The sequence below is a fragment of the Meleagris gallopavo genome, chromosome 7, assembly GCF_000146605.3.
Source record: "Meleagris gallopavo isolate NT-WF06-2002-E0010 breed Aviagen turkey brand Nicholas breeding stock chromosome 7, Turkey_5.1, whole genome shotgun sequence".
Classification (NCBI taxonomy): Eukaryota; Metazoa; Chordata; class Aves; order Galliformes; family Phasianidae; genus Meleagris; species Meleagris gallopavo.
The window spans coordinates 23,477,710-23,504,484 of NC_015017.2; the positions used below are offsets into that span (position 1 = coordinate 23,477,710).

Genomic DNA, 26,775 nt, shown 5'->3' on the forward strand with positions numbered 1-26,775 from the left:
GATTCTGCGGGAGAGAGCGACGCGATGCGATCGTCCCGCGCTGCCCGGGTTGATGCAGCTCCGTAAAAGAAGGAGCGTCATTCCGTTTCTCCTCTTTAAGAGCTGGCACCTGTTATGTTGTTCCGGTACGCCAGCCCTATCCGACAACAAGTTCAGCACGTGTTGCAAAATAGTTGTCGGCCGGGAAGCCGTCCGTGGCGCCGAGTTAGCTGCAGCGCGGTCCCCGCTGGGCTGCGGATGGCCGCCGCGTCGGGCGGGGCGGGCCCTGCAGGGGCCGAGCTCACCGCCTGCTGAAAGCGATGCGTGTTTGCCTCGGTGAGTTGCTGATGTGTGTCCTTGTAGTCTTCGGCTACGGAGTTGAGAGTGTTTGAACTTCAGCTTTTAAGCAAAGGAACGCTGTTCTTAGCGGGCTGGGCGACCTGCGAGGGTCCCTTCTGGCTCAAGTGATCCTATGATGATTCTGTGACGTTTGTAAGCCGAGCACCTGTTTTTTAGACTCACCGGGTTATTTTTTAACTTTTGTGCGTTTTATCTGCTCAGTGACATTCTTCTATCAATAAATTTGCGTTACAAAGGAAATTGAATCGGGTTTGCGCGTGCTCTCACATCTGCTGTTAGTGACATTGATGCATGTTAAAACTAATGAGCAAACAGAAGATGGAGCGGCGGGCCTTGCTGTGCTGAGGGCTTAAATAAAATCTTGCCAAGGGTTTGGAAAAAAAAAAATAAATCTGAAGATTGCACCCTCCTAAGGAATCACAAAGGGACAATAAAGGGGCACAGCAAATAAGATTACTATATGTTAATAAATGGATGTGAAACCCTTCGTAAGTATAAAAGCAGAGGAGTACATCTTAAACTATGAGCGCAGGAGCATCGGGGGAGTTGGTTAGTGCAGGAGTGCTATATATGCAGGTAAAGCTGTGATTCACTTACAGTGGAATTATCACAGCTTCATATGTTGCTGTGTCCTCTGAGCTGCTGTGGCTTGCTGCACGCTGTCTCTTCACACACAACAACAACAGACCCAAAGGCGTCTGCTTTAAAGCGAAAGAACGGCCTTCAGCTTTTATTTTGGTTGTGCTGCCTATGGATGGATGTGTTTTCAGCTACCACGCTGCCTCTGACCCATGGTAACTCAGTGCAATAATATGCCACACAAGAATATAGATGTATTTTTAACCAATTTCAGTGTAATCTGCTTGCAAATCTGGGAAAAGACAGGAAAAGCATACTTAAGCAAGTATGTGTATTCCTGGGCTTACACAGCTATAATTGTGCTATTTTAAATTCACACCCCTGGTATGCCAATGAAAGTGTCCTGTGCGAAGCCCTGCCTCAGGACCTGTTTGCTGTGTACTTTCATGTACATTCTAGGCTCAATACTGCATGTTTTTTCTAACCTATAATAGTGTATCTGAATAAAATTTCGCATATTCTTAGGTTGCTTCTAGTAAGATGTGCCACAAAGACTATAAAACTTGAGGTAAATTACCACGTCAATTTGGGAGGAAAATCCACCCAGTTTGGTGGGATCCTTTCAATTAATGTGTATATGTGTCAGCACAGCAAGAGCAAGGAGAGAGATGGGAAGTGTTGCAACATGCCTTTTTCGTGCTCTTGATGTTGATTTATGGCTATTTCAGTGCATCGGTGAAAGGCTATTCTAAAAGGGGACAGGGTTAGAAAGCAGGGTGACATCATAGGTTTCAGCTTGAGACAGACCTGTGGTTATCAGGCAGCTGGAAGAGCAGATAGGCTGCATTATATCTCCTTCGCAGAGTGACTGAGAGCTCCCTGCTCCCATTGGAGATTGCCCTTTGCTGCTGAATGCCGAGCTGCTCTGTATAGCTGCTGGAATGCTAGCTGCAGGTGCGGCCTTCAGGGTGGCACTTGGAGGTTCTCAGAAGGTTGGCTGTACGTTCAGTCACCACAGCTTTGTCAGCAGCCTTTTTTACCTCTCCACAACCATTTCTTCCTGCCTGCTGCAGCAGCTAAATAGAGTTTCATCTGCGTCCATCCCTGCCATTTCAGCACAAAGGCCGTGGCTTTGTGCATGGAGGTGTGCAGAGGCTGTGTGCTGGGAAGCAGCTGAAGGGACTCTCAGGTTCTGCTCTGCTGCCTGTCTGTGGATCTTCTTGGAGAGAGGAAGAGCACCCAGATGCGTTTCTGTGGCTGGATTCCCCGAGGCCCATTTGCTAATACTGGAGCTATGGAATGCTGTGGAGGCAAAGCTGAGGTGTGTGCTGTCACTCTGCTTGGATGGCTGAAGTATAGGAGAGATAACAAACAACTGTAGAGGAAAAAGAGGAAATGTGAAGTTGTGCTATTGCTACAGCTGTTTGCTGAGGGCGCTTTTGCCTCTGGGTGTCTTGAGAAGTGTTTAAAGCAAGCCAGTGCTGTTTGGAAGAGTTTTTTGTGTGTTACTGCTTGTCTGTTCGCTTTCTGTTTGTTTGCTAACAAACTACCTTGTGTGAACTGAGGACGATGTCTCCAAATGGCCAGGGGAGCTCTTCCTGACCGCATTTATCATTAGTTATTTGTGACACTGCCTTCCTGTTCAGAGCACACAAGTGGATGAGAACTCCCTTCCTGAACACTGGTGCTAAGAAATGAGACATGAAACTGCAGAAATAACCTCCTATGAATCTATCTGTTGCTATGAGTATGGGGCAAGCCGTGGAAATAGATGGTTCCATCGCTGAGGTGCTTGTGAACAAGTGACCATTTTCATTTCTGTGCATTTGTGATTACTGCTCTCCATGCAAACCCCACTGTTTCATCACTGCTGCCCTGAAAGGTGGACTGTGATTCTTTCGGCAAAACACATCTTTTTGGTTGTCACAGTCTTAAAGTAAAGATACTGTATGGAAGTGAAATCAATTCCTTGTTCTCTAAATGAGTGTTTTGCCTGCATGGGAAAGGCTTTTAGTTCTGCTGCTTGGTTGGTTTAGTGAGAGGAACATGGAAAGCCAAAGCTCCTCTCCAGATGGCTTACCTATAGGTAATGCCTGTGGATTCACTGTGGGGTGGGAAGTGCCCAGAAATTGATGTCATTATTTCTTGCTGCACTACTCAAGTTGTTTTCTTCGTAGCCCTGAACTACTTTTAAAACTTGTGTCGAGCCATCTTGGCAAGTGTTTCCCAACAGTAATGTAGTTAAAGAAACAGGTTGTACTAGAAGAGTGTTCTTTCAGTTTGTTTCTGCATGGAAAGAGGTGATGGAAGTTTTCTCATGGAATCAGTGCGTTTGTGATAAGACTTTTATCACTACAGGGATTACAAGAGTGGTGAGGTGAACAGTAGCCTCAGGCCAACTGATTTTAAGAGAGATTTAAGCATGTCAACATCTAGTTATGAGAGGAACTTGGAAATTACTCAATTAGACAAAACTATAGATAAGAGCAGTGTTTTTTGTCTGTCTCTTTTGTTTGTTTTATTTTTAAGTAAGATTTAGAAGTGAAGGTGAGTCATTAAGCGTGGACGGAAACCATGTTAGAGGTGAGTTTGACTGATCTTCCAAATCCCAGTCATGTGGGTAGGAAGGAGAGTGTCCAGGTGCTGAGAATCATAAAATTATTTTCTCCTAGGTTCTGTGCTAACCCTACCTAATGGGTAAGACTTGATGAAGCAAGTAAGGACAGCAACTTTGAAAAGCTTGTGCTGGCAATGCAGTCTCAAGGAAGAATGGAAACAAAAACCTACTTAGGAGCAGGGAAAAGAAGATGAATCTGTTAACTGGCACAGGGCTATCCATTGATCAACGTATTAGAGAAGCGACAGTAACACTTATAAATGAGGTGGAAAAATTTCACTCGTGGCTTCCCAGCTTAGTGCTTGGAATTGTGCTTCAGGCAGTGGCTAGTATAGAACTGTTTTCTGTAATTGTGAATATTGTAGGAAATATCACAGAGATAACTGCTGGAGCTGTAAAGATCAGATCCAGTTGTGCCCACATGTGAAAAATACAGGGTTTTGGAATGTTCTCAGAGAGATAGAGGTTGACATAGAAAATGTTACTGCTGTGCCTTGTACTCTCCAGGAATATATCTGTTGTTATTAGAATATATCAAAGCACCTGCCCAGGAACCAGAGGCTAGAATTAGGTCAAGAATTGTGTCTAATAATCGCATTGCCTTTGGAATGAGGAAGAGAGGAAAGATGGAATAAAAAATAAAATGGAGCAAAGAAAGATTTTAATTCCTGCCAGCTACATCAGAAACCCTCTGAATTCATCCCCTCCTAACAACTCTCTGCAGTCGGTCTTTCATCCCATAGAAATCCTCTCGCATCCCTTTCCTCCTTGCCTATGAGCTGCTCATACTTGGAGGCACAGCATGGAATCTCACCTGATGCTGTCAAGGAGGACTGTCCTCCGAGTCGTCAGACCAAGGAGGAGTTCCCAAATTCTGCTGATGCAGATTTTTATGTGACAGAAGGCATGTCTCAGTGTCCAGAATGTGTTTGCATGTAGAGTACTATACTTAAGTACTGTTTTAATCAGTAAACTCAGAACATAAGCCTAATACAAACTCTTTGGAAGATCATGTTGCTTGTGCCATGTGAAAGCACGTGTATCAGAATCCTTCAGGAGTACGGGTAATTTCTCTATAAGCGCCTTCCCTGTCAGATGATTTTCTTTTCTTCCAGAGCTGGAGGCTTAGTGCTCACATCTTGAGCTATTTAGCTGCTCCACCTTGTGGACAGATAGTACAGTTCCACGAAAACAGGCTTCAGATAAAGCACAGCAAGACAAACCCAAGAGCTGCCCACAGAGCTTTGCAAGCATTTAAACAATGTAATCATAAACTGGCATAAAGGCTCCTGGCTGAGGATTTTGCAGACGCTCAGGCTTTATAATTTCAGTGGAATGGATTGTATCTGTCTTGCAAATCTTCATAAACGATGGGAGAAAATTGAAAGCCCTCTAGATTTTGCCTTTCCAGATCTGTCTTGAAACAAAGAAGAGTGTAATTTAAAATCCCTGGAATATTTGGTCTGCTAAATCTAGGTGCTAGTCCCTGAGAGGAGGGCTGATTGCCTCCAGCTGGGCAGCCTGAGGAGTGATGTGCCACAGCCTCTGCTGGCGTGGAAGAGCTGATGGGCATTTGGCATTTCCAGCATTCAGAATATTTGCTCATCCTGTATCTGAATGAGAAAAAGAAGGAAATTTCTGAAGTCACTTTAGAATTTCTGGAAAACGTGCTCACCAAACGCTGTTTATTCTTGGGGCAGCTTAGGGGAAAACTCCAAAAGTAAAGGTCAAGCACTGTTTTCTAAGTGCTGGAGGTGTTTGGTTGCTCGCTGCATGGTGTCGTGCTACAGTGGCCTGCAGAGCCACCACTGCAACCATTTAAATCATGTAGCAGAAACAATGGGGCACCAGGTAGCGAAGTCTTGAGCGCTGTTGCTGCGGGGGACAGCAAAAGAGCGACCAAATTATTCTGTCTGCAGAGAAGGTGGGGGTCTGTGAAATACGGAGTAACAGCATGGGCAGGAAAAGCAAACCCACTGTTAGTGCAGTACCTAATAGTTCCTGGCTCTCACATGTCAGGGTACGACTCAGCCTCCTCAATGCTGAGTTAGTATCTGGTAAGTATACAAGCCAGAGCAGACTATAAAAGCTGCTGATAATTATTTGGTATGGGCAGTCTTCGATACGTATTCATCTGCACTTTATGGCTTCCATATGAATCTGGACACAGTGCTTTAGTGCGGAGTTGGATTGCTTTTCACTGGAAAACAAAACAACAAATGCAACAGGATGTAGCTCTTCCTTGCCTCTGCCTTGCTGGCTGAATGTACACCCAATAAAGGAAGCATGCTTTTGACACAGTGATTAATTTTACTGATTTCCTTTTCAGGATTTCCAAAGAGTATGTTTACAAATGTAACTTTGAAGACGCTGAAACAATCTTCAGAGTTTCAACAGGAGCGGAGAAATATTTCAAAACGTAGCAATGAGATGAAATGATTGTTCTTTCTGTAGGGAGGATATTTGGGAGCTTTGTGCTGAATGTTATTTCAGTGCCAAAGAACTCCCCCACCCACTCCAGGCCGGCTCTGACCCTGCACCAGCCCAGGATGGTGGTTCTGCCTTAGCTTGCTCCTTGCAGGCTTAGCCTTGGCAGCAGGTGACTTGCAGCCCGGTGTCTGGGCTGTGCTGGGGCAGGATTAGAGGATGTGGTGCTGCTGGGAGATGATCAATGTCTGTGAGGTAATGGGTGATGGGCTGCTCTAACAGAGTGCTTGTGGCTCTCTGTGTCTCAGAGCATCTGCCCTATTTCTGTGCAGAAATCCTGTAGATTGCAATCTGTGACAATTGCATGCAGCATTCTGCTGCGCAGCTGTCCCCTTCTAGCCACATAGGTTGGCCAGAACCATTTTTAAACTGAAATCTGGAGTGTGATCTGTCACATCCTATGACTTTCCACGTGCCTGTTTTTGTATTTTGCCACAGTGAAGCTTTTTCTATGAAGTAGAGCTAAGTATACCAGAAGAGGTTATGCAGAGAGGCAGTGTTGCCTGGGGCATTGTTGGATTGCCAGGACTCGGGAATAGGGATACCAGTTTTTCATCTATAGGATGACTTCATCTATGTGAGCCTCTGCTGCTCTTGCCAGCAGCTGTTCTTATTTTCTATTCAGACATCGTGTTCCATAGCACAGAGTCTCTTTGCTTGTGGATGTTGCCATGGGCTTTCGGTTCCAGTAAGGATGGGTCAGTATCCCAGAAAAAAAGTTCAAAACAGAGCTAAGAAGCCATCCAAATAAAGCACGTGGAGAGGAGGAAAAAAATAAAAAAAAGAAAGAAAGAGAAGGAAAAAGTGGGATTATCTAAAGGAAAGACTTTGGGGGCTACCTTCGAGCACTGGTCATATGGAGCTTTGCAGACAGCTCTCCTGTTCCTGTGGGCAGTGGCCAAGCTCTGTGTTGAGCTGCTTGTCCATAGAGCTCACCTTTCATCCTCAGAAGTGCAGCATGAGCTGAGGACAAATGGGGGGCATCTCTCATGCCTCCTGGTGCTTCCAGAGCCACAGGTGAATCTACAGAGAAGGAGATTTGTGAAAAAGATGTGTTTAATGCTATAAACAAGGAGAGACTGATGGATACATTTTTGTTGCCGTAGTTATATTAGTGAGCCATGAAATTGCCAAAAAGGAAGGTGTGGCTTTCATCTGTTCTACATGAAACGTCCTATTTGCATCCTTGGAGGCCTCTTGAAGGTTTTGTATGAGAACAGAAAGAGGTAAGAAGTGATACTTCTAGGTTTTGGATTGACTGAAGGCTCACAGCATCTGGAGAATGACATTTGGAGGAAAAAAAACTAATTCCAACTCAAGAAAAGGCATTCTACCACATTGTGTCCATTTCCCTTCCTCTGACCCTGCCAATAATTTGTTTTAGGAGTTTCCTTTATAATACTATAAAGTGATCCTGGTTCCAGGCAAGAGGACTTGGTAGTGTGTTAAATAAGTGCATATTTTTGCATGAGCAATGGCTTGTGTTATTGACAACTGTTTTAGAAAATGAAAAATCTGTTTGTAATAAGAATCATAATAGGTTTGTTGTAACTCTGATTGTCAAAGAACATAAATGGGTCAAATTTGGGAAAGGAGAGGCAACAACATATATTATATCACAACAGAGAGACATGCTTTGGAGCACGAGTCCATCCTGAGACATCATAACATCATAACAGGAGTCAGAAATCAGATCTGCTCTTAATTTTCTTTCGTGTGACTCTGGTTTTGCCTGGGCTGCTAATGGGTGGTTTTGTTTTGTTTGTGTTTTTCCACAGGAGGCTAATGAATTCACAGCAGCTATCTTGGTCTGAAATGGAAGGGAGGACAAGTTCTCAGCAGATTTTTACCAATGCGTGGGGAGGCAGGGCCAGTGTTGTGCTCTTTTGTTGTGGTTCAGCTTTTAGTAAAACCACAACACTGTATTTAAAAATGTATTTTAGAGCAGGAAAGTGAGTGTACGTTCATTATTTCAATGCTGGTTGTGAAAAACATTCAAAGCAAACAAGCAAATAGTTACAAAGCATGCCTTTTCGATTCAGTAAATTAGGGCATTATGCAATTGATGGAGGGATTGTATTTCGAAAGTGCCTGAAAGCTCTTCCTTTATTTAGGGTCTACATGACCTTGACTGGACAGATTTCTTAATCAGGGGAAGAGATTAATTTACAGGTAGAAGACACTTCTGTAACATCATATTGGGATTTTTTTGCTATTAGGCTGACTGGTCAGAATATTTGCATAATCAGGTTTCACTCAAAATTACCCTTTGGAAGATACGTTAGAGAAATTGAGTCAATAAATTATTTTTGTGAATGCCTTTAGGCTGTGGTTAAGGAGGTTGTGACTGGATGGAAGTTCAGGTAAAAGTGATGGTGCCCTTGCAGGTGCTACTGTTTGGAATAACTAAAACAAACAATGGGAAGTGAGCTTGGTCCCAGTGCAGGGAGATTTTTAGAACAGGAGACAAAGAGGGAATTGTGGAAATAAATAATAGGAAGGGAAATATAGGAAAGTTAACATTTTCTCCTACGATATGACTTGTTCTGGCTAGAATGAGGCCTGTGTAAGAGCAATAGCTTTGACATGAATTGCTGCCTACTTCCAAGCAAACTCATCTGACCACGATCAAAGCAGTGAGCAGCATCTCGAATGAAAGCCAGTGTGGATTTACACTAGGGAAGCTTGATTACAGTGTTCATGTTACTTGACATTACTTTGAGTTGCTCTGAGACTTTACTGTCCTCCCATGGAAGTCATTTGGACAAATCGTCTGTCGGATCTAGGAGATGTGATTCATCCAGTAAAAGTGTATTTTTGTCAACTTTGGTCTTGCAGGATTTGTTAGCAAAAGACCATTCACATACCCATAGGAAATGGTAGGGAGCTGCCCATCTCATTGTTCCAGCAACCTGGGGCAGCCGACAGTGCATTCAGCTTTAGCACAGTGGGTTAAATAAATAATTGACAGGCTGTTTTTCGCTGAAATGGAGAAATGAAAATGACACATTTGATTTTGACAGCATTATTTTGACAGATAGTTGAAAGAGCCATCATCAGCCTTACAGTGGTCTGCATCAGAGGATCAGAGGCAGCTGCCAGTTGGGCTCCCTTGTCAGCACCCACAGCGAGCCCAGTTTGTGTTGGGTAGTGGTGTTGGAAATCCCCTGCGGCCTATTGACTGAAGGCAGACTACCATAAACAAAATAAAATTAAATTCTGTTTGTTAAATGTCCACAAGGTGGCACCTGGCATCTTTTTTGCCTCTCTGAATCCTGTTTTTTGTGCATATTGTAATACTGAGAAATAATTTTAGAAATGTTGAAACTTCTCCTAGCAGAGAAGCTAACTGCTTTCATGGAACTGCATTTTTCCCCATTTAAACTACAGTCAAGAAAAGGGCAGTAAGAGCTGCATACTTTGCTTGCTATTGCAGACATGAAAATTCCAGTTGTTACAAACTTCAAAGTAAATTTTTTAATCGGTATTTTATGTTTGTTTTCTTAATTTTTATTCATGATCATTCTTGTTGTCAGATGCCGCTGTATTTGTGTAGCAAAGAGGAGGAAAAACAAGAACTTGCTTCCCTTGCTTCAGTTCAGAGAAAATCTAGAAACACGTGAGCTGCAGCCTGGTCTAATCACATAGCAGACAAGTCCATTTAGCAGCAGAAGTGCCCATGATAGGTAAAATATTTCCCATTAAAGTTTCCCCATTATTCATATAGGGGCAGTAATAGCATACCTGATGAGAAAAGACACTGAACTCTGGCTATTTTCAGTGGATGCCTCATTCTAACCCATCAGAAGCATTTCCACTGAATTTATCATCTTCAGAAAAGGCATTTGTAGACATGGGGATGGCAATGTGATTTATTTTATTTTTCTCTTCCCTTCAGGGCTGATATCAGAGTATGGCCTTTTGTAGGGCCTTTTACTTTTGTTGAAAGTGCTCCCACAAGTAAAGCTACTGCTTGGTTGCATCAGAGGACTGGAAGTAAGCCTCCTAGTTTTCTTGGGTATAGTTCACGGTTGCTTTCTCTTAATTGTTTTTACTTACGTAAAATTAGAAACCTAATTACACTTGTTTGGAGATATAAGCAAAAGCATGTGAAAACAAAAGGGTGAAGGAAAATAACTAAATTTTGTCCCAGTACAACATTCCTAGGCCAGAGTCATAGTGTGGCTTAGTGCTGTGCCAAAGCCATTCAGGGTTGCCTGGGGAGCTGGTGGAGTCACCGCTATGGAGGTTTTCCCAAAAGGGTAGGAGTGGCACTGGGGGACGTGGGTTTGTGGGCACGGTGGGGATGGGTCAGTGGCTGGACCAGATGGTCTTAGTGGTCTTTTCCAACTTTCCTGACTCTATGAAGGGATGCTTTATTCTTGTGAGGACAGGGAGGAAACTAGCAGTGATTTATTTGGGAGCATTTGCACTGCAGCTCCTTCAGTACATAGTGGTGCCTTGCCTGAAGAACAGCAGTGACGTGTCTGAAAGTTTTCAAAGCTTTTTTTTTTTCTGAATTCAAAGGAATTATCCTGCCAAGGATAACATTAAAATAGCATCAAAGACTCAATAGCAGTCTAGAAGTGTCAGTCATCATGGCTGAGTGCCAAACCGCGTATCATATGTTCTCATCATATGATGAGAAAAGGCCAAGAATAGCTGCTGCCCTGCAGGAATCATCCTGTCCCCCAACAGGCCTTGTGGTGTTCTGCTGTGGCTTGTGAAACCTTGTGTGTTTCAGTTGGGTGCAGGCCATCTGTACCCCAAGGTTCCTGGTCATGTCTCTTTTCATGTTCACACAGAGGAGCTACATGCTAAAGAAGTCTTCGTTCTTAAGAGCACGTTTAACGCGAGGCAGGTTAGCAGGCCTCAGCTGTCTCTGCTGCTCACTGAGCTTGGGCTGAAGCAATCCTTTGATGCCCATTGCTTGCTGGATGGGCTGGCTGCTCCACTGCAGCAGCCATCACCATGCCGTGTAGCTTGCAGTTCACACCAAGGCTCTGCCCACACCCCATTTTGTTCACTGACTGCTAGTAGCACAGGTAGTAGAAGGACAGAGGCTTTGTGGAGAAAGCTTTGGTCTCATCTGGCAGTGGCAAAGGACCTGTGGTGTATTTCATTCTTGCCACAGCACACATATGTGGGCTTCTGCAAAATGCTCTGTGCTGCCAAATGCTGGCATGGGCAGAGACCAGCATCTTCTATCTACTCTGAAGCTATGGTGCTGCGTCTGTCTGTTTTACTACTGCTGCCTAGGGCGGTGGCTGTACTTATCCTTTAATTAGTTTGGTGCTGTTTGAGTTTTATTTTGGTTGGAGTGCATAAAAGCCCAAACAGCTAGGGCCCGTTTACTGCTTAAAGCATTTTGTGATGGCTTGATTTTAGTTTCTGAAAGGCTGTTGGCACTTGTACTCTGACAACAGGGATGAAATGACATTCTCTGTTCAGCTCTGACATTTTTGTGGCTTGAGAATCTCACCAGCAATATAAATTATACAGCTTTATTTCTGTAAGTCGAGTAAACCCTTTGGGCATATAGAAGGTGCTAATAAGCAACATTTTGAGGCTGAGAAGGAATTTTCTAGAAATTTTTTCAGGGGCACAAGGAGGAGTCTGTTTAAAGGGTCAGCAAACGGCCATGGTTACTTGTCATCTACCTCTCCAGGAGTTAAAATTTGACCCACACTGCTGCCAAATAAACCATGATCTAGTATCTTAAAACACATGTTAGTGCTTACTAGACTGTAACGTATAGAAGAAGGTTTTATACTTGTATCTTTTTATATTTATGACATACCATTCCTTGGGCCTAGGCTGTTCAGAAAACATGAGATTAGATTTACTTCTCCTAATCACATTGAGGTTTTGTGCATGTGGCGAGGAGTCAGCCTCTTCCACAAGGTTTGCCATTTGAGGCCTCACCTCTGCTTGACAGGGATATTGCCAAACACAACCCAGGTCTGGGGCAAGAGCTGCTGTGCCAGCAGATAGCTGGTTATTTCCTTTCAGACAGCATTAAACTGATCTTTTCCATGAGGTTACAGATTACCGTGCTACAGGAGATGACGTACAGTAAAAGAAAAACAAAACTGAATTCTCTGTAGCGAGCTTCACAGCAAGCCCTAAATTGCTTGATAGGGTTACCATGCATGGTTACGCTGCTGCTGCTCTACCCTAGGGCTGGCTGGTCTTCAGTGGGGAGGTAGAAGGAACCATTTCAAGCAGAGGTAAATATTTTTATTCTTTCTATAAAAGGAATACACAGAGACAAGCAGTCTAAACAGTTTGAGGCAATAGTAACAGTTTTCATATCTGCAGTTAAAACGTGCACTCAGAAAGTACTAAAGTTGTGCAGATTTATCTAGTGGACAAAATGGCAGCCAGGAAGAAGAAAATAATGGTAGAACATGCTGTGTTGTAATGTCACAGTCAAATTGTGGAAAAATCTGAGATGCTCTCACAGTGTCTCACTTGTGTCTGTATGTGAACTTCTCAATGGCTGCATGATTTTCTATTGGCAGAAAGCCTTTTCTGGTGCAAGCATGGATTTCTGACGGTCATCCTGTGCTTTCACTTTTCAATTGCAGGTAGTTCTTGCAAGGCTTGCATAGTTTCCTTTTTCTTTCATTAATCTACACGCTTCAAGGAGATCAGGCTGGGTGCAGAAGGGTGAGCTCCTGTCCCACCATGGTATTTCTGCCTAGGACGGTTCTGCTGCATGGTGAGTGCTGGCAGAACAGCAGAAACAGTCAGGGATCCCAAACCAGAGACATCGCAGCATTACAGATCTGCATTAAGGCACTTGCTTTGCAGGCTGGTTTTGGTTTGCTGTGGGTTCAAGAGAACTGCACTACAGGGTACATTAATTTTCATGTGTCCTGCAGCGTTATTTCCCCTTACCCTTCTAACTTCCCTTTGCTTTGAGATTTAAAGTGGGTTATCATAGAATCACAGTTTAAGATCAGAATCAAGTTGAGATATTCTTACTCTTTTCTTTCTATATGCGTATGTATTGATAATATGACAAGTCTATTTAGGAGCTTGAAAGTACAGGTTTTAAACAGTCAGCTGTTTCTTTTCTGATCTAGTCTAGGATGGAATATGATTAAAGATCAGTATGGATTCAAGGCATAGAATTGGAAAAAGTTCTGATAAATCATATAAAAACAAACCTTCATGCTCTTCTAATCAGAATGAAGTCCTGAAGAGTTCAAGATATCTCGTTGCCTGGGATAGTGGGAAGTTATCAAACATTTTCTTTTCTAAAGGTTAGGAAGGCTATTCACTTCCAGCACCTGCCAGTTTCACCAGGCTGAGTTTAAAACTGCAGTTTCTGTACATGGACAGCATGTCTGGTAGAAAATGATTTGATCATGGAGATGCTTAGCAGTGCTGAGATACCGTGCTGATTGGAGCTGTACAAAGATCTGAGAACTGCTAGCGTGGAGTTCATTGTGTTAATTGGAAGGTGATGCAGTGTTAGTGAGAAAATGTATTTTGGGTTCAGCATCTGTGTTTTACTAATCATGCCTTAAAATGCTTTTTGGGTTCTTTGGATGCCTAATTGGAGGTACCGTACACAGAGGCCTGCACTGTCTGAAAATCAAGCCCTTGGTAGTTGGGACCACCTCAACTGGTCTTTAAAAACAGGAAGCTGGCAGCTAATCCAATGCATGTACTCATTGCTTTTTGTGTAACAGAGTGATTTTTGAAACTAAAAACATCCTTACATGGAAGGGAACACTACAGACCCTCTCCTTCACTGTTGGTGCTGCACTATTCTTGCTGCTACAGTATTTGTATCAGATAACTTTTATTTTTGAATCACAATAGGAAAGACCTTTTGTTTTTTCATGTGGGATGGCCTGGGGGTATTCTAACACTGGTAAGGCAATAGAGCTTACAGAGGGATTTTCTAACAAAATACTTGTGCACAGCTGCATAACATAAATCATTCCTTTCAGTTTTTGAACGTTACATGTTTGTTTTATGAAAGTTACTGCTGTTCTTGTCTGACTTTAACAAGGTTTGGGGTTTTTTGTTTGGCACAAATAATGCTGCTTTTCAGTTTTATGATCGTGCTTTCCATACCCTAGCAATTACATGGCCTGAGTGCGAGCAAGTCCAGGTTAGGCTGCCAAAATGTTTGTATTTTCATAACAGTCAGCTCATATTTTACAAATACGGAGTGTTGTCCTTCACTGACGTTATTTATTTGTCAACGCAACTGGTGCCGATGCTGCCAAAAATAAGCTATAGCAGAAGGGAATGCAGCTAGGGGAATAAGAATCCTCTCCTGGGACTAAACCCATTATTTTCACTTTCATGTTTTGCCCTTTTTCCACGTGGCCTTGCAGCGCGAAAGGATCTCATTACAATCCTTCTGGAATGAACGATTTGCATTGCCCTAATTAAAAATACTGGAGTAGGAGTAGGTGACCAGTGCTGCATCTGTTGCTGCTGATCCTCCATCTCTGATGGGCAGCTGGGGATCTCTGTGTTTGTGGGTGTGTTGTCGGGGCCCCAGGGCATGGCGGCACATCTCCAGGGCCTTCTGAAGGTCACTTTGCTCTGAGCAGTGGCTGTTTGACCACATGCTGCCTTAGCGATAAAGGGGCAGTGAATTGGGTTTGAAAACCCCGCTTACACTGAGAATGGAAAATATCTCCTTCCACTTAACCTGGTTTAGAGACAGGATGGAAAAGTCTCTCTTTTTTCAAAACATGGACTTCCGTGGATTTTATTCTAGGAGTAGTTAATTGCTGTCCAGAAGAGGAAGAAGGTGATGGCAGGAGTGAGTTGGGTGAGGGGTGATTTTTCAGGGTATTAACTGAGATTGAAAAAATCTTTCTCTTGTAGTTTAAAAAGGAACTTAAAGTATATTAGGAAGAAATTCTTTACTGTGGGGGTGATGAGACACTGGAAAAGTTCTCCAGCAAGGTTGTGGATGCGCCCTCCCTGGAAGCATTCAAAGCCAGGCTGGATGGGCTTTGAGCAACCTGGTCTGGAGGGAGGTGTCACTAGGTGGTCTTAAAGGTCCCTCCCAACCCAAACCATTCAGTGATTCTATGTACATAATAAAACACTATGCATTACCTGTCCCCTCTGATGTTTTGGCTCCTGATCTGCATGTTTGTCTTTTTGTAAATGGTTTTATTTGTGGTTAAGGATAATACCTTTCCATATATTCTAAGTAAAGAGGATGAACTTCTGTCAGGCTGCTCTGTACTTCATTACTAAAAATAGTTACAGAATCCTGGTGCAGTATTTATCTACATACTGCAAGTGCTTCTGTGATGTTTTTTCTGTTTTAAAACGTTTCTAACACAACATTAAAAACTGCTGTTGTTCTTTCAGATACTGATGAATACAGACCACCTGTTTGGAAATCTTATTGTAAGTATCTCAACTTTTTATTTTTTTCAAGTCAGAGCTAAAAAAGTTTCAGCCAGGTGCCTTGGAAACAGACTCATTTTTGTTTTCGTCTGAGTGTATGGGAACTGTTGAGTCAAGAAGCACTGATTGAGCACCTGGGGAAAGGACTGGGTCAGCCCTTGGAGCACAGGTGAAGGTGGAGCCTGGCTGCATTTCTTCTAGACCTTATTTAAGGGCTGACTGCCACTGGGGAAGGATCTCTTTCTGTAGGTCCCTCCTTTGGGGAGTTTTTTCCTGTGAGCCTAGATCTTTGGGTGTGGGTAAGCATTCTTCTCCTGTTTGTCTCTTTTGCCATTCCACCGTGCTAATCTTTCTAATTGTAACATCGGAGTATAAGTTTAAGAAGCACCAAAAGCTTCTGTATCTTCCATGAACCTGAGCAGCACTGCCTGTTTGGGCATCTCGTTGCAGGCCACAGTAAGAAATAGGAGTGTCCAACCTTTCTTAATACCAGGGCTTGGGTGGAGGCTCAGACAAATATGCGTACACCCCTCTCCTGTGCTGTTTTGGTTCACCACAGCAAACCTTTCCCATAGAGCAGAATTAAGTGCACAGTCACAGGGTTTGTTTGTATTTCTCTCTCCTGATGGATGAAGGGGAATGGCTTTTTTGACTTCCCTAGCGATAATTGCAGCAGGGAAACTGATGTTGAAGTTTGAAGTGCATACATCAATTAGAGGAGAAGAAATGCACATCTTGTTTTGTCACTTAACTAGTCTACCTGCTGTGCTTCTGGCTGGAGATGAGAAAAGGTATTGTCCTCTGGGACAAGGAATTTCTTTCCAGAAAACCTTTTCAAACCTGCTTGAAGTAAAGAGGGAAACAATTTACAACTTTTGGCCTATTTCTGCAAAATATGTTAATTCTGCTGTGCTCTTCTTTGAAATTCAGAGACACCCATATTCACTTTGTTGTTGGTGGGTTTTTTTTTGTTTTTTTTTGTTTTTAAACCTTACTCTGGTTCTTAGAATTGGATCTAGACAAGGATTAGTGCCATCAGAAATGGCTTTTACAATGGAAGGTAAAGGATCTGTGTAGGCAAATAAAGGATCATGCTATGCTTGAAATGAAGATTGCTGTTTTATATATGTCTGTGTTGGTTTTCATCAGTTGCATAAATCATTTTGGTAATACCGGTACAGAATGGTTAGGATTGATTTTTAGTAACATCAGGAAGAAAACATTAGCTTTTTTTGTTTGGAACAAAGGGAGTCAATTTTTCCAGTTGATCTTATAATTGCCAAATCATCAGGCAGTTTGCCTTTTTTCCATTCTCATGTAATTTTGCACATAAATACACTATTTGTCAGTGGAAAAGCCTCATCATCAAATAAGAAGAGGAACGGCCTGAAATCTTACTGGATAAAGTAATGTATGGTTTTATTACCTGAAGAAAGTGACAGCACCTATCAGCTCTTGATGTTAGTACTAATGAATGAAAGATAATTTAATTTAAAACCATTACAATTTTACAATTCCAAATGCCCATTTTATTGGATCTGGTCCTATTCAAGTAATAATTTAGTGTTGACGGCCTTGTTTTGCGGGTAACTTACCAAACCAAACTGGTTTCATGATAGAAGTTGACAGTTGCTCAGCTGGTATTAAACTACAAAGTTGCCACTGGCTCCTGTGATTTATTTTGGCTTACTGAGTCTCATATTAAAAGTAAAAATAAAAGAGGTTTGGAAGATACTAGTAAGTGTATGTGATAATTTAGGTCTTAACTGCTTTACGCTGCTATTTGACTCCTGATGTTTTTAGATTGACAAATGCAGAGGTCACCACTGAGTAGTGGCAAAAGCATCAGGTTTGATTTTGCAGAGTTCTGAATGACTCTTGTAGTCTGTCACCGTGTTTCTGGTGATCCAACAAGGGTCCGCTCATTGCAAAAAGTGTGATAGCTGCCTGATTTCACATATAATAAACTTTAATTTGCATTTATCCTAATTCCTTCTCTGATCTGCTTGACCAGAGACTCCCTATTGCTTGAGCAACCAATTGTAAAAAATAATCAGTAATCCAGGTTTGGCTAGAAATATGCTCTTTTCTGACGTCTTGTAAACGATTTTGAGACCTTGATACCTGTGTATTCATATTAAACCTTGCAGTAAGTCGTCTTTTAAACAGAAAATAGATACGAAAAAGCTTAACAGGTACAATGATTCGGTATTAACCAGAATGTAACTTCTGCCTTCTCTTAGTGTATCAGTTGCAACAGGAAGCTCCCCATCCTAGAAGGATAACCTGCACTTGTGAGGTAGGTGTTATTAACATTCAGTTTTATAAAGTCCAGCAATTCTGAGTCTGTATGTAATGTTGTGCAACCCAGACAGCACTTTGTGGGAGACATGGCAGTGTGATTGGTATGAGTAATAAATCAACAAGCAGAAGTGTAATACTTCCTCGCATTCTGTTTTGTGAGTCTCAGTTGCTAAGCTATGCAGAGCCACAGCTTCTAAGGATCCAAACAGAAAGAGGGGCCCTGCTGAGATGCTGTGATACAGAAGCACCTGCTCCTGGGGCTGGGTGTTGTGGCAGACCCTGAATTGCCAGCACATTCTGCATGGTGTTGTGGTGGACTCACATCTCCTCAGAGCTGTGGTGCTGGCGGCTGTGGCTGGTACAATTATGCCTGCCAGCAAGGGTCTGCTAGTGGCTGCATCTCTCTTGCAGCTTCAGTTAGGAACCTGGGAAGCATTAATTTCAGTTACGAAAATACCAAAATGTTAGGTTTGACATGTGAACAGTATTACAGAGCATAACTGCGTAACCACTGAAAGTTATTACATTGCTGCAGTAAAACTTAAGCTTTTTTATCATGTGCCAAGAGAAAGGAAATTAATCCTTGCAATATGTTAGTCATTTTGACGTGGTATTAAATACAGAGGGACACAGCACTGTCAGGAACACTTATAGCTTGCAGTTTAGATCAGAAAAAGGATTACTTTACACAATTAAAGAGGCGTTTTGCAGTCATCTTTTCAAATGCCCAATTGTGATTCCATGAAATAACCTGTCAGTTTTTAAGATAAAAGGTAGAGATTTAACAGAAACAAAATATTTAATTTAGTGGAAGCGTTCCTGACTTCTGCTAATGTGATAGATTTGTATTTTTATGAACAACGTAACAATAGCTGATTGCACTTAAGCAAGACTTAGCTCTAGGAAAGAATGCATTAATTTTACAAGCATTATAGCCCTCGGTGATGAGAAGTCACAAGCAAATTTTACACAGCGTTCTCCATCAGTGTTTTTAGAATGCTGTTAGGCTTCAGCTGGGTGAATTCAGGCAAACAAGCAGAGATATAAGTGTGTGTATTTGATCATACAAAATATTTTCTCTCTCAAGGATGATGGAAATCCTTCAGATCCAGTTTGGCCTCTTTGCAGGATTGAACAAGACCTAGTCATGCAAGACGAATATAAAAGTATCTGTTTAAAGCTTATTCAAATACAAGTCACACTGACCGCTATAATTCTCTCATTTTACTTTTGATGCCATTAATTATAAAAATAAAATTTTATCAGGTACTATAGAGGTGGCAAATTGAAAAACTGCACCAGTTGAACTTTAACAAAGTGTAAAACTTTCCTTGTGCAACAAAAAAGAAGGCAGATGTTCTGTGTTTTTTAATAGCTTCATCCGAGCTCTTGAACTGCTGAGCAAACCGGTGTCTGTACCATGAGCGCTGCTGTAGAAACTGAGAAGTAAAATCTGCAGGGTTTACAAATCAGTAAGAATTGAGCTAAGTAAAAGAGCTATGAAAGAATGAGTCAGTTGCAGATATTTAACTGCATAGCATCACATATTAAGTATTTTTTTTCTCTTTATGGTATCCATTCAGCAGGAAAAAAAAAACAACCACCTCTTTGAAGATTATTTTTACCTAATGAAGGTAAAATTGAAATAATGCATTACAACACAGATAAGTGTTTTTCATTATAAACATTGAACAGTTTTTGCAGCTGCTTCAGGTTAGATGTGGAAATGTATTCATTGAGCAGGAACATGTTTAACCTTTCTCTGTGGTCTCAGCCTCTCCTGCTAGTGTTGAGTTTTGTGATCTGCTCTTTCTCAGCTGGGTTACTATTAGCAGCCATGCATGAGTCAGTGGGGAGCAGAGTCTTTTCCTAAGTGGTTGAATTATTCAGCTGTATAAACAAATTCATAAATATCAGGAGGAGAATTTTGGTCCAGCGAACATCAAAGAGGTCAGTGGGAGGGAACAACGTGTAATTTGGTGAGGTATTAGCGCCTAAATTGCTCTCCTTGTTACTGTATTCCACTTGTTGAAAAAAAGCAAGATTGATGGTTAGAGGAAAAGCACTTGTTAACGAATAAATGAATGTCACACTTTAAAATAAAGAAATCCCTCTCTTATTTGAGGTGCAAAGGCACGTTGTGTACAAGTGCTGATACTGAGAGGTGCATTCAACAGAATGACCTACTTAACATGAAACGCTTCTCAAATACAGAGTTTGAGCTGCTGCACCAGTTTTGTATCAGAGCAACACGCAGATCAGTGGAGTTAAGTTGAGCTAGAAAGACCAGTGCTTCTGGAGATTTTTGTCGTGAATGTGCCGTAAAGCCAAGCCTTTTAACTCTGTGTGATGTTCATTTGTAAACTTCAGAGTTGATGATTCCGTAATATGACAAGGGTGTTGGATTTCTATGTGAGATTTGCGTCAGTATTACAATGCAGTTTGTCCAGTTAATATTGTATTACCTCTCTGGAATTTCTGTTTATTGTGCTTATCATCTTCTATATACATATGTGTGTGCTTGCACATGCAGGCATATGTAGGGCATCCTTAACTGCAATCCGAAGGCATTTCGTGATATATTTTAAACAATTAGGAGTGAAAAATTGTCTCCTTCTGTGGAGGAGATACTTAAGATTGCTGCCCTTTCCTGCCCTGTAACAAGGCTTCATTCTGATTTGGTGCTAGTAGAAAACAAACTGCTAAACAGCATCTCTGCGTAGCCTTGTGAAAATGGCCTCTGCACGCAGTCAGACCAGGCATATGTAATGCACATCCATGTTCTAGCTGTTCGCAGAGGTGACTTTGTCTGTGTCATACTCACCCAGAAGGATGTCCCAGCCTCCATGGTACATAGGCTCTTCTCCAAAGGAGTGGTTCCTATTAAGTACTTACCGGGTCTGCCTCGTTATCTGTTCCTAAACTCGGGTATATTGGCTTCACTCAGTTTGTGTGTGGGGGGGGGGGGAGGGGGGGAAATCATAAAGCAATTGTAGATAATTACATTCACCTTCATGTTTCTTGTAGACATCGCAGCAAGGCCCAGATCTTTCCTGTGGCCTCAAGTGCATGTACAGTACAAGTAAGCAAATTGAAGACAAATATCTCACAATTAATGCAGCTGCTTTGGTTTTATTTTAAAGCATATTCCCTTTTTCACATAGGTTTTAGTTCCAGTCCCACTGAACGTTTCTGTTTTGTGCCCTAAGCTTGCAGCTTGACCCAGTGTAAGTCAACCCCACAAGGCTTTGTGCTGACCTGATTGGCTCTCAGTACTCACACTTAGCTGGAGGACACAGAAATACAGTGTGGTGGGAACTTTGGGAAGTTCAAACAGACACAAAAACCCAGGAAAGCTGCATCTTGCTTCCAGCAGATGTAAGAGCAAATGCCATGCTTTCTTTTAGGCCTAATTTACTGTGAGTAAGGTTGGTGCAAGGAAGCGTTGTAGAAAGCTGAAGCATGGTGCTAATTGTTGGACATGATAAATGTGCTTTACAAGAACTTGTTTGTTTTCGTACATTCACATGGACTGCACTGGATGTGTAGCCCAGCTAGTAGGCAGTGAAGAAGGCCCCCGCTGAGCTCAGGTGGAGTTGCCTTAGAAACTAAATGTACACATTCAGTCTAGGTGACAAAAAGCTAATATTATGATAAGTAAAAAAGTTACTGAGAAAGCACACAGACACGCACAGAAAACCAGGCCAGGAACCAAGTGGGTTCCTGTTGCACAGGGTCTTATAAAAGCAGGCTGTGTTGCACGTCAACATTTACACTGACATTTTTATGCAGTTCGTAAAACTGATCAGTAGGGACTCAATGTCAACCAGAGCAGTTATTTTGCTCTCTGACTCACAGTCCACCAAAGTGAACTGCAAACCTGGCTCGGATGGCCTAGAGCTCAGTGAGCTCCCGCCATCTGCCGATCCATGTTTTCAAGTAATTTCACTGAATGCAGCGTTACAGTTTCTACTAGATTTGCAATTATTCTGAGGGTGTGCTTAGTAACTGCAAAATAATTTCACTTTTTGTCTGATTCCATATTGTCTTCCTTTTAATAAAATAGCTTAGTTTTAACCAGAAAAAGTAAGATTATTTTTTTTCCCTTTGTTTTGAATTGATCCAATTTCTCTTCTGTACCTTTCAATATAGTTATCACACTGTTTGGTTTTATGGGGGAAAAGAATATATTTTTAGAACGTTTTAATCTTTCTAGTGACTGAATGTTTTCACAAAAATGATAAACCATCACAACAGCTTTTTATTTGCTGGGAGCATGGAAGAGTTGTTACTGGACTGTATATTGGGTTGCATTTTTTTGACGTTTTAGACATCTGAAGTATTTATTTATACTCCACTGTGGTAACAGGAAAGGAGTGCTAATTTTAATAGGCAGTTCTCTGAAAAATGGGAAAAGGAAACTGGAGTGGCAGTTTACTGCAAGTACTTTTTATTTTATTGCAGCTGGATCATTTTAGACTCTTGTAGTTCAGGTTGTATAACTAAGTGTTGAATCTTATTTTCCAAAGATTTCCCTCCTCTAAATTTGGCTAAGAAGGATAACCTGGTGGGTGAGATTATTGAGCTTATTTGAAGGAGGTCTTCAGTCCCTCTCTTGTCAAAAACTTCCCAAACGATTGCAATTGAGTTGCTTCGTCCAAAATACTTAGCAGGAAAATTGACTCCTGCCACCCTTTGCCTGGTGTGTCTGTTCACACTGTAGGGTCTCTGTAGAATGGGCTGCCTTGTGTTACGCAGTAGGACATTTTTATGTGATGCTGAGGTCTCTTAGGTGGTGCTGTAGATCACAGTTCAGTGGAGTAATATGCGAATTAGCCACTTGCTAATGAACCTTTAATCTGCCACTTGCCCTTCCTGAGCGTGACAGAGGCTTCGTTTCCTCTGCCAGTGACAGCAACAGCTGTGTGATGGAAGATACTACTTAGATCTAAGAGTTTTGCAGGTGTTTCATTATGCTAGTGTCCTTAATACAGTACATTTCTGCAAATGAATATTTAATTTGTTGACAATTTGCATGAGCAACACTTAATGCCATCAGTTTGTGTTAGCAGAGACCCATGGAGGACATGACCCAAGCAGCTCGTTGCTTCTCACCCCATGTTAAGCCTTTCAGAAGTGCAGTGTTCTCCTGAAGTTCCACCTTTGACTTCCTGTGTTCCACTCACAGAGAAAACCTTGGGATGGTCAATGATTTTGATACATACTTCACTGTTATGTCCCTACCTATTAATAATATTCTGTTAAGGACATTATGTTGTTACACTTGCAAATGTGAAACATTACAGTTTCCATCTGTTTTTTTTCTAGGTAGAGAACCGTCCCAAATATTATGGAAGAGAGTAAGTAACATGCATCTCAATGTGCTTTATCTCCATGATGTGTTGGTTGATAACATTTACAGGAAAGCCTGAAAGTATTTGCAGTGGGCACCTGTTTTTCAGCCTGGTTTGCACAGAAGCACAGAGACTTTGGGTATGCCATTGCACTCTTCAAAGGCAGCTTTCCCTCATCTGCCCAGCTGTCACTGTGCAAGACCTTGGCATGGTTAAAAGTTGCATTTTGGTGGCCGTATCATCATCAGCCACTGCATTTGCACCTCAGCCCTGTTACTTCTGCCAGGCTGCTCATTTTGCTTTTGCAGCAAGAGCTTTTGTTCCATTTCCTTGCAGCATGTCTTGCTCACCATCGTGTTATTTGTCTACCAAAAATTACAGCTGCTATTTCTGATGGCTGTCGATGTTATTGAGTGACAACTTACTTGAGAAAGCCATATATTTCTGCACTTTCAGGGAGTTGTCTCTTTTTTACTCCACTCTCCAACTGGCTTTTGAGAAAGACATTTGCATGCAGGAAAAAGAAGATTTGAAACAGAAATGTAACATTGATGGATATCTTGTGTGTTTGTTTTCAGACTGATAAGGTAGAGATGGTTAGATCTAGTGTGGGGGAAGGAAAACAGATCTGATTTATGTATATTTTGGTAAAGAGATGCCTAGCTCGGTACTTAAACCAGTAGTTACTAATATTATGCCATCCCCAGGATTACAGCAAGTTGCCGCAATATCCCTGAATGTTGTAAAATATTGGACCACATGCCTCTGGCACAAAGCATCTGAAGCTAAGAGGAGAAAATTGACTCTTTTCTACATATTAAATTGACTGCAATTATAAAAGTAGTATGCTTGTTTAATAGATAAAGAGAAGCCTTCCTGAGCCATTTAAAGCAATTTGAAATACAACCAGAAAGGAATTAAATTTAAGATGTAGATTTCTGCAAAGCAAAGATTTTTATGTTACTCTGTTTTTCAAATACCATAACCGGTGTTTTTCAAGGAGGAGGTGATTTAAAAGTGAAAAAGCATGTGTTTCAAAATGCTTTTGTTCCTTAGATTTCATGGCATGATCTCAAGGGAAGAAGCTGACCAGTTATTAAGTGTTGCAGAGGGAAGCTATCTCATTCGTGAAAGCCAAAGGCAGCCTGGAACCTACACTTTGGCATTAAGGTTGGTAATTAATATTTCATTTTAAAATGTATAAAATATTCAAAAGATTGTACTGTGTTGTTGACCTTAATGCTTAAACTTCCTTGTGATTCTTTTAATTTTTTAAAAATCACAGTAAGCATTTAAGGAACTCGCACTTTTTTACTCTAATTACAGATTTGGTATCTTTAGCCTTCTGAAGTCCCTTAGCTGCTTCTGAAGTGCTAATGGTCCTTTTCTGTTTGCACCTCCAAGATCGCGGCAGTTGTGTTTCTGCTGATTTACTGTTCTCCCCTAGCCTTCCAGATGTGTGACCCCATTTAGACGCTAGGAGAGCAGCCAAGAAACAGAAGGTATCTCATGAGGTCTCATGAGTAGTCTAATCTGTGGGTTACTTGCTAGCTAGCTAGCTGTTGCTGAAGAGCAGTTAGTTCTCTCTAGCTCCTGTGTGGGACAGCCTATAAATCAGGTGTCTTTTTGTCTGAACCTCTCTTAACTGACAATGTTTGCAGATCTGTTTCCTTGCTCTGTAGAATCCCAGCAAGTGTATCAGATAATACTCACAGTGAAACAAAAAATAATTTAAATAGTTGTAAATTTATATAGTTTAATTACTTCTAAAGTAATTGTGTTTATTCTGCTCTGAGTTGTATACATAAATAGTCTAATGGGAAAGAGTGTTAGGAGCACAGTTTTAAATCAAAGTTTTTCTGTTAAAAAGCATTGAAAGAGAAGATAGTTACTGAAATCTTTATATTACCCATATAATATCCATAATCTTATTATTTTACCCAAGTAAGATTGTGATTCAAACAAGAATATCCTGAAATAATAGATTATCAGGAGTTAGTTTTCTTTCTCAGGAAAAAGTATGTTGTACTGAGGTAATTGTTTGTGTAATAAGATTCCAGACAGACACCATCATTTGTGCATGTGTCACTATACTGCCAGAAAGAAGAGAGAGCTGCAGCTTAGTTAACTGCAGTAACAATTTGGGAATGTAATTTCCATGGCCCAGAAAGGAAATTTGTCAGTAGGGTAGCATGAACAGGCAAAACCTTTCAAAGTTTGAGAGAAGACTTTAACTTCAGGGTCTCCAGCTTCATCTTTCTCTTTTCTAGCTGTGCTGCAAATCTGATAGACATTAATGAATCCTAGCTCATCTTTGTACTGTGATTACTACAGAACATCACCTCACAGAGCACCATATCTTATGGGGAAAACACCCACTCTCTCTCTTGTTTTCTCTGTATCCTCATGGCTCATTCTCTTCTAGACTGTAGTTAGAATGGACGCCTTCCAGAGATAGTCACTGGCTGCTCTGCATTGAAGATTTCCACTTGTTAAACAGCTTAATCTTCCTGAAGATAATGAATAAACTATTAACACCGTAAATCATAACTCCTTTATAGACAATCAGAATTCACAGATAGAAAAAAATGGATTTTGAAATCTGGAACAGATTGGATGATCACATGAAGCTGTAGCTTCAGCTAAGCTCAAGTGCACAGAATCCACATGCAGTTGTTGCATGAAGATTCTTGTTGGTGTTCTCCCTTTCCTAACACAGATCTTCTGCATTTTCTTTTTTTAGCTTATTCTAAGGAATACCTTGTCATCATAAAAGGTGCAGATCTGAGAAGAGGTCTGGTTAATTGTTTGCAAAGGGTTTATTCCCTCCCCCTCCCCCCCAAGTTGTATAGCTTTATTATTATATCAGCAAGTTGAAGATTTCATCTCAGAATTACATTTGATGCTCTCCATTTACTTTTTCTATGCCAGTCATGTCCCCATTATTCTTCATTTGGCAGGTCAATGAGCCCGAGGCTATACATTCAGGTTTTGTAGGAAAGCTGTTCCGTACCTCTCATCATCTCTATCATCTTTCTGTGTGCCTTTCTTTTCCTCTGTGGTGCTTTTCGGAGGCGAGGAGGCCAGAACTGCACGTCCTGTTCAGAATGAAGTGGGCCATGAAGTTTTCTTTCTTTGTTCTCCCTGTCTTGTTCGTTTGTCTCCAAATGATTTTTTTGACTGTGGAGCATTAGGCTCTAATGCTTTTATAGAACTAGCTTCAGTAAATCTAAAGGCCTTGCAGCTGTTGAGCTGCAAGAGCTATAGACATAGCCTAGCACAGATGAAATGATCACATATAGGACAGGGCAACTAATTGCTTTTACAGGCATAGCCAAGTCAGTCAGATATTCTTAGTGTGATGTTGTGGAACAGTTAACTGAGGTCAAAATCAAAATTTGGAATATTTCTTCTTTAGTAAGGTAGAACAAGTGATTGTCACCCTCAAGAACTTCTCAGTTAGTTGTGCTGTCTGTGAGTTACTATAGAATCTGCTTGTCGCTTACATAAGAAACTGTATTTTGATCACCTTCTAATGGGCTATTTTTGTCTACATTCATCCATTACTGTGCAGTTAGTTTGCTTCCTGACTTTATTGAGCGTCTTTTACGTTTAAATTTGAAACAAAAGTGCTTTTGTTTTCAGAAAACAGATTTTTTCAGAATTTATAACAGAATAGGAATATGTTGTTAAGGA

At 41.4% G+C, this 26,775-nt stretch overlaps 1 protein-coding gene across 1 annotated transcript; it reads left to right on the forward strand.

Annotated features, from left to right (window-relative positions):
- The first annotated feature begins 40 nt into the window (after positions 1 to 40).
- On the forward strand, positions 41 to 24,582 carry LOC104911781 (N-chimaerin-like). The gene is made up of 6 exons (XM_019617214.2): positions 41 to 315; positions 15,383 to 15,421; positions 17,665 to 17,720; positions 23,054 to 23,085; positions 24,136 to 24,249; positions 24,527 to 24,582. Exons 1-6 carry the CDS (start codon positions 300 to 302, stop codon positions 24,540 to 24,542), a joined length of 273 nt encoding a protein of 90 aa, XP_019472759.1. The 5' UTR covers positions 41 to 299; the 3' UTR covers positions 24,543 to 24,582.
- The last annotated feature ends 2,193 nt before the right edge of the window (positions 24,583 to 26,775 follow it).